This window comes from Poecile atricapillus, chromosome 6, assembly GCF_030490865.1.
Source record: "Poecile atricapillus isolate bPoeAtr1 chromosome 6, bPoeAtr1.hap1, whole genome shotgun sequence".
Classification (NCBI taxonomy): Eukaryota; Metazoa; Chordata; class Aves; order Passeriformes; family Paridae; genus Poecile; species Poecile atricapillus.
This window is the reverse complement of record NC_081254.1, coordinates 18,014,438-18,032,180: the sequence shown is the minus strand read 5'-3', so window position 1 is coordinate 18,032,180 and position 17,743 is coordinate 18,014,438. Positions and strand designations below refer to the sequence as shown.

Below are 17,743 nucleotides of genomic sequence, written 5' to 3'. Positions count from 1 at the left end.
GCATTAGTAAAGATATCAGAAAGCAGCAAATGAAGCCTCTTCTGTAGAGCTTTATAAAAAAACATTTAAAAACTGAAATCTACTAGCAGCATCATTGGAATTGGACTGGCAACTGTATTTTTTTAAATTAAGAGGGATGTAAATCGGTCTGAGGGCTCTGTAGAGAAAAGGTACTTCCTCCTTTTAATTGCTGACACTTTTTTTGAGTTTTAAAGTTCCAGAAAAAACTTCAGAATCTGATTCTACAATCAAGTATTTTACTCTTCAGCCAAAATTACAAAACAAAACAGTAGAAATGTTTGAGTAGAGTTTTCTGTCTACGTTATGTTTTAGTCTGTGAATACATGAAACAGAAATGCCTTTTTATGGGTTTAGGTTGGCAGGGAGTCAAGTTCATTTGTTTTAAGGTCTTTTATTACATGTAGTTAATCATGAAGACGTATTTTATTTGGCATTCAAATTTTCCATAGATTAAAACTGTATATTTAGCTATGCCCTTAGTGTTTGTGGCTTAATGACATGACTTAAGGTATCTCTGTTTCTGTTCTTGAATATAAACTTAATTTGTGCTGAAATTTGTGGAGCTTTTTTGTTTGTTCCCCAGGTAATGCAAGCCCTCGCTACATCAGATGCACATCTTACAATATTCCCTGCACTTCTGACATGGCCAAACAATCCCAAGTTCCCCTGGCTGCTGTCATAAAGCCACTGGCCACTCTGCCACCGGAGGAGGTGAGAACTGTGCATAGAGTTACGTGTGCTGTGTGCACACTTGGCAGGAGAATGCTCTCAGGTGTCAGCATTTAACAGATATGTTTAAAAGGCATTTTGAGGTAATGAAGACCACGTAAACATGGATTCTCCAACAGGTGTGCAATAGTTATCTGTAAAGCAAAAGAATGTTGTGTTCAAAACATTTAATATTTTGACTGCTATGATAATTTCAGCTTTTTTGCAGTACCTGTCAAGCACTGTGACTAAATGACCAAAATACTGGGATGGTCACAAAGGCATACACTTCCAGCTGATCTCAGGTTCTTTCTTCGTCTAAAGTATTTAAATGTTTGCTAATCACAGGTGTTAAGTCTTTTCTAGAATGCCAGGTTGTGAAATTGGATGAGAATGTATGAAACATCAATGGTTTAGCTGTCTAATATGCATGTGCATGCACAGCACTGTGTGGGATGACAGCACAACGCTGAGTACTTAGCACTGCTGAGCTGCACTTGTATTTCTGCCCTTTCTCTCTGCAGCACTTACTTCCTTCTAGGTGTAATGTGTGGTTGTTGAGCCTCTTACCCTCTTGTGTCTGGTTGCTGAGAACATGAAAGCTCAGAGACTTTAACAGAGTTTGATGTTTTTTTAAGTAGTCTAAATACTCTGGCTACTGTGTGGTGTTAGCCTGCTTGGAGCAGTGGCATGAAGACAAACAGGCTTGTTAAATTTGAGTACATAGGCCTGCAGTGTTCTGTGCCCTGTTAAACCTAAGTGTAGCACCTGCTGAGGAAAGCAATTTCCTCTGGTCTTTTAAGGGTGTTTTTCTCCTGTTGCATTTCATTAGGGTTCCTAAACTATGGTTTGAATTTTAAAAACTGTTCTATGATAAAACCAATCTGTGGCTGAAGTTTAAAAGGAACACAATAGGAGAATAGGGTCTTACTTGAGAAACTTGGAGGCATGTGGAGTTACACATTTTCAGAGAAACTTTACAAATAAGAGTTGTTTGGTCTCCTGGTGTGTTTATGCTTTGAACAAACACTTGTGGTGTCCAGAAAAAAAACGGCTAGGATTGGAAAGTTGCCCTGGAGACCAGTCAGCTTCTAGTGTTTGGAATTTCTTCATGGCAAGGGTGAACTGTGGAGGGGCCTTTCCAACAGATGAAGACTCAGCTGTTCAGAGCAACAAGACTGTAAATAGAGCTAAAGCCTTACATACAAGCAATGAAAGGATAAATGTTTCATGAAAATAATATCTTATGCAACTAAAGCATTCAGATAAATTTAGGCTATATAAAAATTCAGCCATAATCCAGCCTGGTTGCCAAATCCAGGACCTTTGCCTAATGTTATGCACTGTTCAGAAAACCAAGGCTTGAGGCTTTGGAAGGAAGTATCTCTCTCTTCTGTATCTCACTTCTGGGAGTAAGTGGTTAATGACAAGTTACTTACAGTGCTGCCCGTTTCTAGCACCCTTGCAGTTTGTTTACAGGTTACAGAGGGAGAAGCTGAGGAAAAGAAAACTGTGTAAATTGTCTTGAAGTACAATACCAACATTGCCTGCCAATCAGAAAACTTGAAAATTTGTTTCCTTTGAAGAAGTCAGCCTGGATTATAGGAAATGAGAAATGCTGGCTGCAAAACCATTGTACTGCCATTAAATGATTAGTGGGGTTAAATGAAAAAACATAGCACATCTGTAGCATGAAAAGGAAAGTGACTGAAGTATTTGCTCATCTTCTGTTCAATGAATATTGTCTCTTAAACATGATCATAGATTTAGGGTAACTGAGAGAATTAGGACCTTTACTGGCAGAAAATTTAAAAACAAGTAGTTAGATATTTGAGCTAAGTTCTTAGTTACAAAAGGTGCTTTGTACTATGAATGAATGCAGCTTATAACTTGCATGAGTTCTATCTCAATAATTTTAAAGCACTTCCAGCTTGTTCTGATATTGAGAAGCTGCAGAAGGTGCCAAGCATCTTGTTGTGGTTTGTGTGTGAAAAGAACATTATAAGTAATAGTTCAAAAATTGTGTCACTAAATAACAGTTTTGAGGACTTGCTGTACAGTGGGGTCAAGACAGTAAGAGCTTGTGGTTATAATGTATTTCTGAATGGAGTTCAAAAATAAGTCTTACCAGATGGAATTTTTTAAGGTAGATACTCTATAGTCTTGAATATATGGAATGCAATGACTGGCTTTGCTTTTGTCAAAAAGCTTGCTTTTTACAGGGGGAAGAGATAAGAGGTGAAGAGTCACTTTCAGTCTTTTGTGTTCACTTGGGATACATCTGGTGGTGCAATGTGGTTGTGTTCTTCGAGCAATTACTGGCTAGGTGGGATAGCCCATTAATAACTAGCCCTTAAAATACTGCTGTGCTAGAGCTTGAATTGAAAAGCACTTAAATATTTGTTCAGGCTTCCCACGTCCCCTGCACTCTCTCCCACAGCTGCCAAATGCTAAATCCTATGCCATGTACAGGAAGATAGAAATGACCACACAATGCAGAGTTTAAAACTTTCTCATCATCATGTGACCTTTCTTTTCATGTTTTTTTCTCTTGCTTCCACAGACCCTTCCTTACTTGGTAGACCATGGAGAATCTGGTCCTGTCCGATGTAATAGGTGCAAAGCTTACATGTGCCCTTTTATGCAATTCATTGAAGGTGGAAGGAGGTTCCAGTGTTGTTTCTGCAGCTGTGTCACTGAGGGTAAGGTTTCTTCTGGAAATCCCTCTCTGGGCTCTTCTGGAAAGGTCTTTGAGCAAGATGCAGGCAAATAAATATTTATCATGTTATGATAATTTATAATTAATGCTGTGATTTAGTATGTATCTAGTCTTGTAAAAAATTATTGGAAGGCATGTTCATTGTTCTGAAATTGTGTCAAAAAGGTGCTTATGCATAGTAGTATTGTAGGAAATTTTTAATATGAGATATTTGTAGCATAATGCCTGGTGGTTTAAAAGGTATTGCATTTTCTTAGGATATTTCAAAAGTACAGGGGTTTTTAACAGACTGAGATATAGATTTAGTCAGTAGCATGTGTTAGGATTTTTTTTTTCTCACAAAGCCTTTTTTTGTCTCACTAACACTCCTTAGAGATGAGATTGCAGTTAAATCTGCTACAACTGAAAAAGAGTGTTTAGTACAGGCTAGTTGATATTAGTTGCTCTTCTAAATTAGAACAAAACATGCTTCCTTTTAAGCAGAAGTCACAATGAGCTCCTCATAGCATGACATTTGTAGATTTGTTCTGAAGGCACAGTGCAATGTAAGGTACAACAAACCTTATGATGGTGTTTTCAGTGTTCCATTTGGTAGCACTGATAGCTTTTAATGGACTGTTCTAACCACCTCTGTTACGCTGTACAACTGTTTGTACTAACTAAAATGGCGATTTTGTCTGGTGATTTTCTGCCTGCATGCACTCCCTGTCCTGCTCACTCAGCAGCTGTATGAAGAGCTGTACCTGTAACAACTGAGCAGAGGCAGAAAAGGGAGGGATGCTGAGAGACTGCTGATGAAAGCAACACTGTGTTGCTTTCACAATGTAGTTGTACCTAAAACTTGAGAACAATTTTTGGTTTCTTTGCAAATACCATCAGGCAATTAGCTTGTATGGGATGTGTACATGGAGAATAGAGTGGTAGATGCTTGCATATAGTCTTAGTGATATCACTCTGTTGGTTTTTTTTTCTTTTGAAACTTGGAATGTTTAGAATAATTTAAATGCGGTGAATAAAGTAATTCCAAGTAATCTCATTTTAATCTCTCCTGGAGCTGTATAGACAGCTATATAGATCTATATAGACAGCTATAACTAGAATAATTTTTTTTGCCCAAGCAGTTCTGCAGGAGCGGAGTGTCTTATGGTAGTTCTTGGGGCACAAGGGAAATACTTTGTTTCTGCAGCTGACTTTTGTAGGCAAAAATTTAGGGTAACTGCCTTTTTATTTTCTGATACCTTGTACCAGCACAAAAGTACTGGGTGCAAGGCATGTGGCTGCATTTCTATTCCTCCTTCTTAATCCGCTGTAAGTACTCTGTCTATTCTGATAAAAAGATTATGGGAGTCTCTGCACGCGAGAGTGTCTGGAGGCTTTACTCTTGTGCAGCACAGGAAGGGAAGGAAAAATTAACTTATATAGCAAAATAAGGAGCTCAGTATTTTAGTAAGCCTGACTGGAGTCAGTAATGATGTTGTAGCCTGTTGTTTGCCTCAAACTCTCTTTTAAGTAATTTGTTACTACTTATATGGGATGGTTATATTTTTCCTTCGGATTAGATCCTTCAGAATAATCCTAAGAGCATATTGTAGTGATGTTTCTGATATGAAATGTAAAATGAGAATGGAAAGGAGGTTCAAGAAGAGTATAACAGTAACTATACTGTGCACTGTCTGGTGCATGAGACAAACTGGAAAAAGTTTCTATTTTTTTGCTTTAATGATAGTCTTCAATTGCGTTAATATTTTCAGTATTTGTGCGCTAGCCCAGAGTGCTAGTTCTCTTTTCTGGACTTTTGTTTGAAACAGCTGTTGTCATGTTGGCTCTCGAGTCATAGTGTATATTATGGGCATATCACTGAGCTTAATGATTTCTTCCTTTCCCAGTGCCACCTCACTACTTCCAACATTTGGATCATACTGGAAAGCGAGTAGATTTCTATGACCGACCTGAGTTATCACTGGGATCGTATGAGTTTCTAGCAACAGTTGACTATTGCAAGGTACAGTAGTACGTTTTTATTGCTTTATTTAATTTTCTTTTAAGTAAAAAGGCTATTTTCTTGACGGTAAGAAGGACATGAGTTGTCTGGGGCTGATTTCTAGCTGGCAGAGGTAATGAACAGTGCTAATCTAGCCCACTTTATTGTGTGAAATAACATGCTTGTTTGCTTACTTAGAAAACCAGTGGAGGTGCTGATCACACATGACATAATATAATTTAATAGCTGTCTCTGCAATTTTTTTTCTGGAGCTATATAAGCAGCTATAGCTGTGCTTACTTTAGGAATTCTGCAGAAGGGATTCTTTTGCAGTAGTCCTTGGCAGAAAAGGGAATTGTAGGAGAGGTTCAATGCAAGTACAATAGTAGCTATGCAATGTGCCAGTTGTTCCCTAAGGCAGAACTTACCTATTGAACTTCAATTTCAGATATAGCCATAGTGATTAAAAGCATAAGAATAGTGTGGAAACGTATATTTCAAAGCTTTTTTGTTTTTAAATTAAAAATTTAAATAATAATTAACTTTTAAGGAATAGGGAAAGTATGTGCAAGGTAGTTATTAAAGCAGCTTATATTTCTGCTGAAATATTATGCTGAGAAAATAGATGCCTAAATGTTGCGAGTTGATAGTGGTTGCCTTCTAGTGCCTCTGCTTTACTTTGCCTTAAGACAGAAAGTCCAATTATTTTCTAACAGCATAAGAATTTTGAGTCAAACAAGATGCAATTTTCACAACTGTTTTGAAAGTTCTTCTGTTTTGCTTTTGTTCTGAGTGCTTGTTCCAGTATGACCTATAGACTTCAGAAAACTGTTGACTAAAACAAGTTTTTCATTCCCAAAGAAAGCCTGATTTTTAAGAAGGAAAAGGTTGTAATCCTTGGAGAGGAAAATCTTCTACTTTATATTGATGGAATCACCTACGACAAGTCTGGTCAGGTTCCAAAGTCTTGAGAACTGGCAAAAGTCTTCCCTGTCTACTTTTCCAAACTAGCTTAGTCATGTAAATGAATTATTTAGTTAGAACTGTTCTTCTCTGATCAGTGGTAAAGTCAGTCTAATGCATTTAATACGAGTCCATTTCAAGCATAGTAAGAATTACATGTCTGTTAGTTGGAAAAGGATAGGGGAGTGAGCTGAAGAAACAACTGCTGCTCATGCTTACAGAGGAACACGGAAGCAACTAAGTTTTGACCACCATTGATTTGTCTGTGTTAGGGAGCTGTTGTGTGAGCTGCATTATATGACAAAAGTGTGGTTTCTTCTCTCTCTCCCACAGAATAACAAGTTTCCTAGTCCACCTGCTTTCATTTTTATGATTGATGTGTCTTACAATGCTGTGAAGAGTGGCTTAGTGAGGCTAATATGTGAAGAATTAAAGTCGCTCCTAGATTATCTGCCTAGGTAGGTATATTGTGAACTACTGTAGTCAATGGAAATGGGGGATGCTGTTACTTTTTCTCTTTAAAAATGCTAGAAATTTAAAAATTATTTGATAATCCTGTCAAGCTTTTCTTCAGAAAAAGGCCAAGCAGAACATTTTTCTTGATACTCTTCTAGGTGAAAATAAATTTTACTTCCTTTCAGTTTTCCCTTAATGTGTTGGTTAGATGTAATGGTTTATCTGTCTTGAATGTTGAAGACAAATATATCTCTTCCAGGGAGGGGAACATGGAGGAATCAGCCATTCGAGTAGGCTTTGTCACCTACAACAAAGTGTTACACTTCTATAACGTGAAGAGCTCACTGGCACAGCCACAAATGATGGTGGTCTCAGATGTGGCAGATATGTTTGTGCCACTCCTTGATGGTTTTCTGGTGAATGTGAATGAGTCCAGGACAGTTATTGCCAGGTATTATAAAATTTTTTTTTTTACAATTTACAAATTTACAATTTACAGATTTATAATGTATGTAGTAAAATACTTGTTTGGTAGATTCAAATGCTGTGTGCTTAATTGTCATGTTAAGTCACTCCATGTATTTTAACTTACTGTATACTCTTTGACATTAAGCTGGCACAGTAGGATGGGGAAATTGAAGAGCTAAGGGATGATTTGGCTCATAGTCCAGCTTGGCAGAAACTGTATATAAGGGGAATTAGTGCAGAAGGACATTTCTGGGGAGAAATAAAATAAAAAACAAACAAAATCCAAGCTGAAAAAAATCCCCACCTAAAATAAAGCCACAACAAAACACATCTAGGATGATGCAGAGTGAAAGCTGTAAGAATACTGAATCACTATTTTTAAGTCAGCTGCTTAAATAACTGCAAACCAAGACAACAGAGGTGTCTAGTTTTGATCTGTGGAGAAAACAGAATAAGTGGGATAGAGAAGATAAAATCTGGGAAAAAAAGAAGTTTGCAAAGTTTTGGCAAACTATTTACCATAGTACTTGAGCTGTAATTAATCTGTGGTGTACAGCTAACTACATTTGGGGAAATAGACCTGGAATTGCATGTTTTTAGAGAAAATTTCCAGCCTGCTTTTTAATGCATTAATCAAGCCTAAATACAAAACTGTGGATTAATCTTTGAGTAGTACACAAGATGCTCGGCAAACAGAGGCCGAATGTCACTACTATTTCCTAAGAATTTACTTACCTATGTGTGTTGGAATACATTAAAAGAGAAGAAATACAGAAGAGCTGTGAAGTTGGCATCAGTTGAGGCTGTACAGAAGGCGCTGAGGATAGGGATAAGAGAAGCCAATGAAGAATGATACAGTATTTTTTTTCACAGATGAGATGCCAAATACTGTAAAAGTTATGCAAATTTATAGACGTGCTAGGGACTTCTCTTTAAACCACCTCACTCTTACAAATCATCAACTACAACTGTGTGACTTTTCTTATTAAATGGGATCCTGAATTCCTCTTTTTTTTTCCCTTGTCCTTTGCTAGTTTGCTGGATCAGATTCCAGAAATGTTTGCAGACACAAGAGAAACAGAAACTGTTTTTGCACCTGTGATTCAAGCAGGGCTGGAGGCACTGAAGGTCAGTAAATGCATATTTATGCTAAATTGTTTTCAGCAAAATACTCTGAAGTTCATATTCTGCTAAAACACACTAATAAGACAATTCTAAAGATTTTGCAAGCTCCTTGTAGTAGATGCACTACATGTAGGGAGTACTTATCTCATTCTTAAAGTGCATGAACCTTCTGCATGCAGCTATTTATATGTTCTTTACCTAATTATTTTTAAATATTTTTTTTATGCAAGGACATGGCTTACTCTCAGTTATCTGTCTGGGTTTTGCTTCAAACAGTTTACAGAACCTACCTAGGAAAAAAAGACCCTCCAGCATTAAAAAAACAGGTGCTGAAGTCTGTTAAATCTCATGGAGGTGTTCTGTAGTTTAATGTCTTTTTAATCCCGTTCTTTGGTAGAATCTTAAATAAAAGGAGAGAATATCATCTGTTGAAGTTGCCTGCAAGAATGTGGTAACCAAGTAAACTTTTCCTGAAGTCCTTCCATTCTAGTACTTCATCCAGACATAACTATGTGCATGGTTTAACTCTGACTCTGATCAAATTGATTGCCTGTATGATTTCACCCCAAACTGTTGACACAGTTCTATTTGTCTGTCCCATCAGTCAGAGAATCATTTTAGTTGGAAAAGACTTTTACGATAAGCCCAGCTTTTAACCCAGTACTGCCAAGTCCTCCACTAAACCACATTCCTAAGTGACACTTCTACACATCCTTTAAATACCTCCAGGGATGGTAACTCTACCACTTCCCTGGGAAGCCTGTTCTAGTGCTTGACAGCCCTTTCCATGAAGTTTTTCCCAATATCTAATCTAAAGCTCTACTGCTGCCACTGGAAGCCATTTCCTCATATCCTATCTCATATTACATGGGAGAAGAAGCTGACTCCCAGTTGACTACAACCTCCTTTCAGGCAGTTGTAGAGACTAAGATCTCCTCTGAGCCTCTCTTTTCTCCAGGCTGGACAACCCAAGTTCCCTCACTCACTCCTCAAGCAAGAATTGTGCTCCAGACTCTTAACCAGCTCCGTAGCCCTTCTCTGAACATGCTACAGCATCTCAGTGTCCTTGTAGTGAAGGGCTCAAAACGTCAGTGTGTAGCTCCACCAGAGCTGAGTGCAGGGAAAATGGTCTTTAAAAGTCTCTCTTAAGATCAGTTTTCATTACAATTGTTCAATCAATACATAGTGAAAATTGCTAATTGACTTTTTACATACTGCATGTGTCAGAGAAGATAACCTATTAAACATTAGCTAGTGTTGGTATGGGGTGTTGATTTAAAATTACTGTTCTTTGGCATTTCTGTGACTTTTTTCTACAAATTCAGTAGCTGCAAATGAGAGAAGAAGACAGTGCAACATGTTTGCACAAAACCTTTTGTGTCTGGATCCTGCTTACTGTTCTGTCTCCTTAGAGAAGGTCCTTTTCTCCCTGCTGTGGAATTGGCACAAATGCAGTAATTTGTGCTCCTTCCATTGGACACCAGTCACCTAACCAGGTGACAGTGAGCCTGCGTGTCTGCTAGTCACCCTGACATTAAAAGGGTGATGAGGTTGTTTGAATGTTTGTTCTTGAATCACAGCTTCCCTTACAATTTTTGTAAATGTTTCTAACATCTGTTATTGCACTCATTTTCCTGCAGGCAGCTGAGTGTGCTGGCAAGCTCTTCATTTTCCACACCTCTCTGCCCATTGCAGAAGCTCCAGGGAAGTTAAAGAACAGGGATGATAGGAAACTGATCAACACAGATAAAGAGAAGGTAATAATGGTTTGCATAATCCTTACATTAGGGTGTATATTATGCTCTTTGTGGAATAAAATAACTGAAACAGCATTGAAAAAATTTCAAGGATAGCACATACTGTAACTGTCCCAGCTAATATCTTTTAACATTATCTTCTGTTCCCAAGCAGGGCTGTGGAGACTTGACATCATAAGGACAGCTCTAGACTGAGGACAAGAAGAGTTAGCTCTAGGTTATTACACAGGGTAAAATACCAAATCTGGGTTAAAGTAAATGTGCTGAGTTTACAATTAAAACAAAATATGTTGCAATTTTCTTAATGATTAACAGTTCTTCAAAGGCAGAGTCAGGGAGAACTTAGATGATTCTACTTTCCATGAAGAGAGACTTAAAGTATAAAAGAGTATTGACTGGCATTATAAACAAGATCTCACTTTCCTTTTCCTGCACAAACTTCTGATGTCATCTCTGATTTCCTTTCTTAGACTTTATTTCAACCACAGACGAGCTTTTACAACAACTTGGCCAAGGACTGTGTGGCCCAAGGCTGCTGTGTGGATCTATTCCTGTTTCCAAACCAGTATTTGGATGTGGCAACACTGGGTGTGGTACCTTACCAGACGGGAGGCTCCATTTATAAGTATGCGTATTTCCAGGTAGGAGTGACATTGACTCAGACTGGTGTCTGATCCAAGTAAGAATTATTGTTTAGCTGAGAGTTCTTTTCTCATAGTGGGAACCATAGTGAAGTAGTACTTGTCTGGAAGTAAACGGCTACTTAAATTTCAAGATAATCAGCAAAATTATTTGGTAGCTTTGTGTCTTTATACAAACATCTCTGTTGATAACAAAATCCAACAGGAAGAGCTAGGCTGTCACCTCTTAGCACAATATTTTATTAACAGGACACTAAGCCTGATATCGTGGCTGACTTTTAAAGTAAGACTGCAGGAGGTAGTATCTGGTTTTAAATTGCTGTATGGTTTATGAAGCCTGTCTGATTTATGGAAGTGTGAGACTTCAGTTACTGTTTGCCTTCTAGCTGGAGACAGACCAGTACAGGTTCCTGAATGACTTGAGAAGGGATGTCCAGAAAGAAGTGGGATTTGATGCTGTCATGAGAGTGCGCACAAGCACAGGTGGGTGTTAGCGTGGAGGAATCTTAATAAATTGACCAAGCATGTCTCAGGGAAAGAAAGAAATTTTCCTGTCATTTAAAACACATGGTGACTAGGCTATCACAAAAGTTCTGCTAATGCTTTGGTAATTCTAAGACTTTTGTTGAGACTGCAAAGATCCCTGCTGAAATCTGTCAGGATAACTTGGTGTCAGGGTCAGAAGGGTGGCTGTCTTTGTATCCTGTTGAAAATGGTGGCTCATGTTGGGTTTTTCCGTCTTTTAGGTATTAGAGCAACTGACTTTTTTGGAGCTTTCTATATGAGCAACACAACTGATGTAGAGATGGCAGGTTTGGACTGTGATAAAACAATCACAGTGGAATTCAAGCATGATGATAAATTGAGTGAAGACAGTGGTGCACTGCTTCAGGTGAGGGGGGAGGCTTTGTAGAAGAAATGAGTTGACAATTGAACTGAATTATTAGACACTTCTTCAAAGAATTGTTTGTTCTTTCTTTCTGCATCTTACCGTACCCTTCCAGCATACTTGCTCTGAGAGTGACCTAGACTGCTTTGAACTACAGTCCTATTTTCTAAGACCAGGTCCCTTAACACAACAGCTAAAATTGCTGCTTGTTACCTTTCATTGATCCTGATTCTTAGCATGTACTTTTAGCTTATTGTCCAAGTCTTTTATGTAGTTACTTTTTTTGTTTATGCATCTGAGTCCTAGCTTCTAATGAAGTATATTCTAACCCTGCCCTTGTCATTGTAGCAGGACCTCATTTCTCTGTCTCCTGGCCTTTTTGTCTCCTGCAGTGTGCTCTGCTGTATACAAGCTGTGCAGGACAGCGACGACTCCGCATTCACAACCTCTCCTTAAACTGCTGCACGCAGCTTGCTGACCTGTATCGGAACTGTGAGACTGACACCCTCATCAATTACTTGGCTAAGTATGGTAAGGGTGACTGTGGAAACGAGAATTGCAGCCTTTAACTGCTGCTAAAATGCCTGTTTTGTCACCCAATAACACTTGTTTATTCTTCCTGCTTCAAATGTCAGGTGGCAGTTTTGATACTTCAGTCAGTTATGGGAAAGAGCATAAAGCTGTGATGATTGTATTGCTGCTTAGGATGGGAGGTACAGATGGAGGGTGTAGGCTTATTCTTTGGCTTATTCTTCATACAAATTCTTTCCTAAATGTTTTTAGTCACAGTTTGTATTGCCAGCTGTCTGAATTCTTCCTTGTATTTATTTTTGGGCTGTTTTAGTTAATTCCTTAATTGTTGCAGAATTTTGCTCTGGCAATGGGAAATGGTGGCCCTTGTTCATAGATATGGATTACATGTCATACACTTACACACTGTACCCTATTTACCCTTTCTAGCTTGCAGTAAAAGCTTAGAAATCCAACAGAGATTGAGAGTTGTGTATTTTTATTACCATTAAAGTGAAAGAAAGTCCGTTTTCAGGACATTAATGGAAGATGGCCAACTCTATAAAAGGAGTTTTTATAGAACCCCATATTTTCAATTATGATAAGTATATTTTAAGTACATAGGAGATAGAGAGTTTAAGATTATGTAATAAAATTTAGTACATGAGCTTCTTCAGGTTTTCAATAGAAGTATATTGTCGTTTTCCTACAAGTTTGAAGCGGGAAGAATAGAGGTTTCCATAAACAATAGTTGTTTGGATTTCCTTTGTAGAAGCATTGTTGGGGGTTTGCTGTTCATGAGTAATGACAGCAGTCCATTTCCTTCCTCTCTCTGTGCAGCATATCGTGGAGTCCTGAATAGTCCAGTGAAGACTGTACGAGATGCACTGATCAACCAGTGTGCCCAGATACTAGCCTGCTATCGAAAGAACTGTGCTAGTCCCTCTTCTGCTGGCCAGGTAAACTCCAATGCTTTCACTTGAATCTCAGGCTTGGAAATTAAAAACTGATGACGGCTTTTTCTTACTTAGACTGCTCAAAAAGTCAATTCCTTTCCTCAGCAGAAATTTGGAAAGAGGGGACTCAGGAAAGTAAATACACTACTACAAGTAAAACCATAGTTGAGAAAGGCTTCTTGGAGACCTGTCTGGAGCCCAGGGAGCACTGCCTGCTTCAGGGGAAGGTTTTATGTTTCTTTTGCAGTCCATGATATAAGTAGACTATCAAGTTTCACTCTTCAGGGCTGTACCACACTTTGTTGGTTCATGCAAGCCTCATATTGTCAAACATAAGCTTATTCAGCAAGACAGCTGACCAGCTTCTATCTGCTTGTGAATTTTAGCTCATCCTCCCTGAATGCATGAAGCTGCTTCCTGTGTACTTGAACTGTGTGTTGAAGAGTGACGTACTTCAGCCTGGCCCAGAGGTCACAACGGATGACCGTGCCTACATCCGTCAGTTAGTGACATCCATGGATGTGGCTGAAACAAATGTTTTCTTTTATCCCAGGCTTTTGCCCCTGGTGAGTAATTCAAGATCTTCTTAGCACTTAAGGCTTATTGTTGTCTCATTGACTCATCTTAAGGATTGGCATTTATATTTTAGCAAGGGAAAGTGGTTTGAGAAGTATTTGGGGATCTGCCATGTGTTGGGATATTTCACTTAATTTTGTTCAGCATTACTGCATCTTGTGAATTTCTTGGGGGATACGTTTTTCCTGAGCTGTAAGCATATGACTAGTGGCAAAGAAGACACTTTTGACCATTTCACAGTCTTTTTAAAAAGTCCCAAAGCTTATAACTTTTTGTAGTAATTTTTGTCATTGCAAGGCAATTCCATGTACTATTCTGAGTTTTCATTACCATAGTTGCTGGAATAATACTAAAAACTAATTGCATGCCTACTCCAGGAGGTAATACTTGAACTTGAGTCTTTTCACAGAAGCCTTATGTTCTCTTTTGCTGACCAAGAGTCTCTGAACTGTTTCTTTGTCACTTTGAGTAAGAAGATGCTACTTCAATCACAATTATTGCAGTCTTGAGAGACCTAGAAATGAGAAAATCATTGAGGTCTTCATGGAAGAAATCTTCAGGACTTCATAAGATGTTCTTGTTTTATAACCTTTATTTTACTTTAATTTTTATTTCCCTGTAAAACAGACCAAAGCAGATGTTGACAGTGATTCCTTGCCAGCAGCCATTCGGAACTCTGAGGAGCGTCTCTCCAAGGGTGACATCTACCTGCTGGAGAATGGGCTGAACGTCTTTGTGTGGGTGGGAGTCAGTGTGCAGCAAGGCCTGATCCAGAACCTCTTCGGAGTTTCATCCTTCAGTCAAATTAGCAATGCCTTGGTGAGCTGGATGACAGTGTGGGAGATAGAATCTGTGATAGTCACCCAAAATCTAAAACCATGAGGAAGCCAGTAGAAAAGATAGCATCTCATTTTTCATAATCGAAATGAGAGAAGCACAGGTGTGTGAAACTAGCAGAAATGTTGATAGTCTGGGCATGTCAGGCATGCTTTAACCTAGGTTTATTTGACAAATCATACCATTAATAGTGAAGAGAATCGTTGATATCTAAATGGAAAAAATAATTGACCTTTAATTCTGATTTCATGTTATATTCTCTTTTAAGCAGTTGAAGTCAAAGAAATTGTATGCTAATGGGTGTAGATATTTCTCTATCCTTATACAGTATGGCAAAACTGCTGACTTCTTTAACATTGCTCTACTTCCCGAGACTAATGGGGATTGGATCTTTCATTCCAGAGTACCCTGCCAGTCTTGGAAAACCCCTTTTCAAAGAAAGTGCGATCTATTGTTGATATGATTCAAGGGCAGAGATCCCGCTACATGAAGGTAAAAATGTCCCCCATTTACAGCTTTAAATCCCCTTCCCTCTTAGTAGAGTCAAGTGATGCCTGGTAATGCTGCAGTCCTGAGCTTTTTCTTCCCAACCTCATAAATGTTGTTCAAAATTTTCAAGAATTTGAAAACAAATTTCACTAGATTTGGAGTTCTTTGCTTACCATAGTTCTAAAACTTTTCTTTTTTCAGACCTATTACAATATATTACTATATAAACCACATATATGGTATTTTCCTTCTGTTTAGAAAGGACTGAGGCTTAACTCAGCAGAGTTACACAAGTTGAAGCATATAAGCTATATGTGCTGTGATTCTGGCTGTCTTTGGGGTTTTGAGCATTTAGCTTTTTCCTCTATTTTTCCCCATGAAGATTAATTCTAATAGCTACTCACTGTTGGTTTTGCTCTTGTTTTGTTTGGTTTTTTGTAGTTGATAATTGTGAAGCAAGAAGATAAGCTGGAAATGCTGTTCAAACACTTTCTAGTGGAGGACAAGAGCCTGAGTGGGGGGGCTTCATATGTGGACTTCCTGTGTCACATGCACAAGGAGATTCGGCAGCTACTGAGCTAGAGGAGTGAGTGGTGCTAGAACTCGGCAGTGACATTTCAGTCTCCACTAATGACCTGATCAGAAGGCCCAGCGCCCTCAGAAAGGACAACATAGAAATCTGTACAATTCCATAATTTTTAATACACATTGCATAAGCAGAAATCCTTTCAACCTTTCCCAATCCCATATGAGAGATGAAATATTTTCCTGGTGAGGGCTAAAACAAAAAAAAAAGGCCTTTGATACCAGGTCTTTTATTTGCATTTAAATTGTTTCCTGTGCTTGGCAGGAGTTCACCCCCCACCCCACCCCATGCTCGCTAATCCTGTTGTAATGAATGTAGGGTTTTTTTCAGTTCACTGTACATGATTCAACATTGGGTGAAAAAGCGATAACTCTTCAAAATTCTGGTAGCTGCTGTGCATTTGCGTGGGTGTGTGTGCATGCTCCAAGTGTGAAGAGGATGCACAGGTGGGGAGGACAAGAGGCAGGTCAGGTGATGGGAGCTGGAGCAGCCAAACATTTTGTGTGTCCTCTAAAGAGGGAAACATGATCTGTCAGAGCACAGATCTATCATGTGGCTATCTGAACCAGAAAGCCATGAAAAATGAAACGAGTGGTAAGCCAGGAGGCAGCAGGGCAAACTTCTCTCTGCAATCTTCCTCATACTGTAAGTTGCTCTGCAGAACTGTCATGGAGTAATCGATAGTTAAGTGGGCAAAAATCAACAGCTTCTGAGCAGTGTAGGGGTAGAGACGGTACTTCCTGTTGACATGTGTGGTGACTCCTTTCCTTCTCATTGCACAGCTCTGTATTGTCCTAGCCAATCCATGTTCCATGACCTCTCCTTCAGGGTTTACCTGTCTGTCAGATGGTGGTGGGAACAAAAGCTTCTTAACCTTAAGCAGAAAATACTTTTAACAAGGTGATGGAAGACTGTGTAGGAATTGGATAATAAGGAAGTGGCCATTTTCAACCATATTTTTGTGAATCATAGCAAACCAGCAGAAATTTGATTTATACTGACGTGAATTTGATATTGCTTTGTACCCTGGAATACAAGGAATGGGATACAAAAGCATAAGATTTAGACTGTACTGTAATAGGTATTGCAAGTACCTGATTTAGGTTATTGACAGCACCTGGGCCATAGCAAAGAGTTTCATTACTGGATGTTTGTACCCTCCACATTCTATCTACTGATCATCTTGCACAAAACCTTTTATAAGCCTGTTTGTTAAACTAAAATACCTCAGATAGATTAATCCATCCACTTTGGCTGCTCTGCTGCTCCATTTTGCAAGGGTGGATGAGAAGACTCCTGTGAAGAGGGAGCTAGTGTAATCAAATTCAGAATTCTAAGGGCTTAGTTTATTCACTTTTGAAAGGGGGCTTGTATATTTTAACTTGAACACTTAACAGGTGTTCTTCCAATACCCAGGAGTTTAAGCTACCAATAGCACTAAAAGTGAAAGGAAGAATGTGGATGGATTAGAGAACATGTTATTTGGGTTTAATATCTCATAGGAAAGTCCTTGTTAATATCAGAAAAATATTTGGCTGTGGTTTTAGTTCCATATCCTGTAGCATGTATATAAATCCATTTTTCTTCTAATGCTGCTAGTTTGTCTTCCCTCCCATCACTACACAGAAAGGGGAACATGAAAATTGTAATGGAGAAATTCTTTCAAGATGTAGTTGACAGAACTTTCAGCGTTTTTGTATGAATGTGGCTGACTTTACTCCACGTACTGCCTCCAACCAAAAATCTAGAGGATTTTTAATCAGAGGGGGAAAAAGAGCTTCCCAGGAATATAATGCACAGCAACCACAGACTTCCACAAATACTAATTTATAGTATTAATATTGGGGGGTGTGGGGGTGGAAATGAAATCATGAATGAAACTTTCATTTTCTTCACTTGTTTTTCCAATGCATCTTTTAATTTGTAAAGAAATAAAAATATATTAAGATGTATTTTATGTCATTGTTAGTAAATAAACACTGCTTATTTTTCCAAACCCTGTATTTTGCGGGAGGGGGGAAATGGGAAGGGCTGCAAGTCTAGCTCATTGATCCTTTACAA

General features: G+C 38.6%; 1 protein-coding gene across 5 annotated transcripts in view; it reads left to right on the top strand.

Moving 5' to 3' along the window:
• SEC24C (SEC24 homolog C, COPII coat complex component) overlaps positions 1-17,678 on the top strand; it is a 38,438-nt gene extending 20,760 nt beyond the window's left edge. For all 5 annotated transcript variants that reach the window (XM_058840844.1, XM_058840840.1, XM_058840842.1 and 2 more), the window contains 16 exons: positions 605-732; positions 3,293-3,431; positions 5,335-5,450; positions 6,726-6,850; positions 7,108-7,299; positions 8,351-8,444; positions 10,082-10,198; positions 10,669-10,839; positions 11,226-11,322; positions 11,586-11,731; positions 12,121-12,259; positions 13,079-13,197; positions 13,581-13,760; positions 14,398-14,589; positions 15,010-15,099; positions 15,538-17,678. In XM_058840844.1, coding sequence (XP_058696827.1) covers positions 605-732; positions 3,293-3,431; positions 5,335-5,450; positions 6,726-6,850; positions 7,108-7,299; positions 8,351-8,444; positions 10,082-10,198; positions 10,669-10,839; positions 11,226-11,322; positions 11,586-11,731; positions 12,121-12,259; positions 13,079-13,197; positions 13,581-13,760; positions 14,398-14,589; positions 15,010-15,099; positions 15,538-15,678 — 2,186 coding nt within the window. In that variant the 3' untranslated portion in view covers positions 15,679-17,678. The remainder of the gene's footprint in view (positions 1-604; positions 733-3,292; positions 3,432-5,334; positions 5,451-6,725; positions 6,851-7,107; positions 7,300-8,350; positions 8,445-10,081; positions 10,199-10,668; positions 10,840-11,225; positions 11,323-11,585; positions 11,732-12,120; positions 12,260-13,078; positions 13,198-13,580; positions 13,761-14,397; positions 14,590-15,009; positions 15,100-15,537) is intronic.
• Positions 17,679-17,743: the final 65 nt, after the last annotated feature.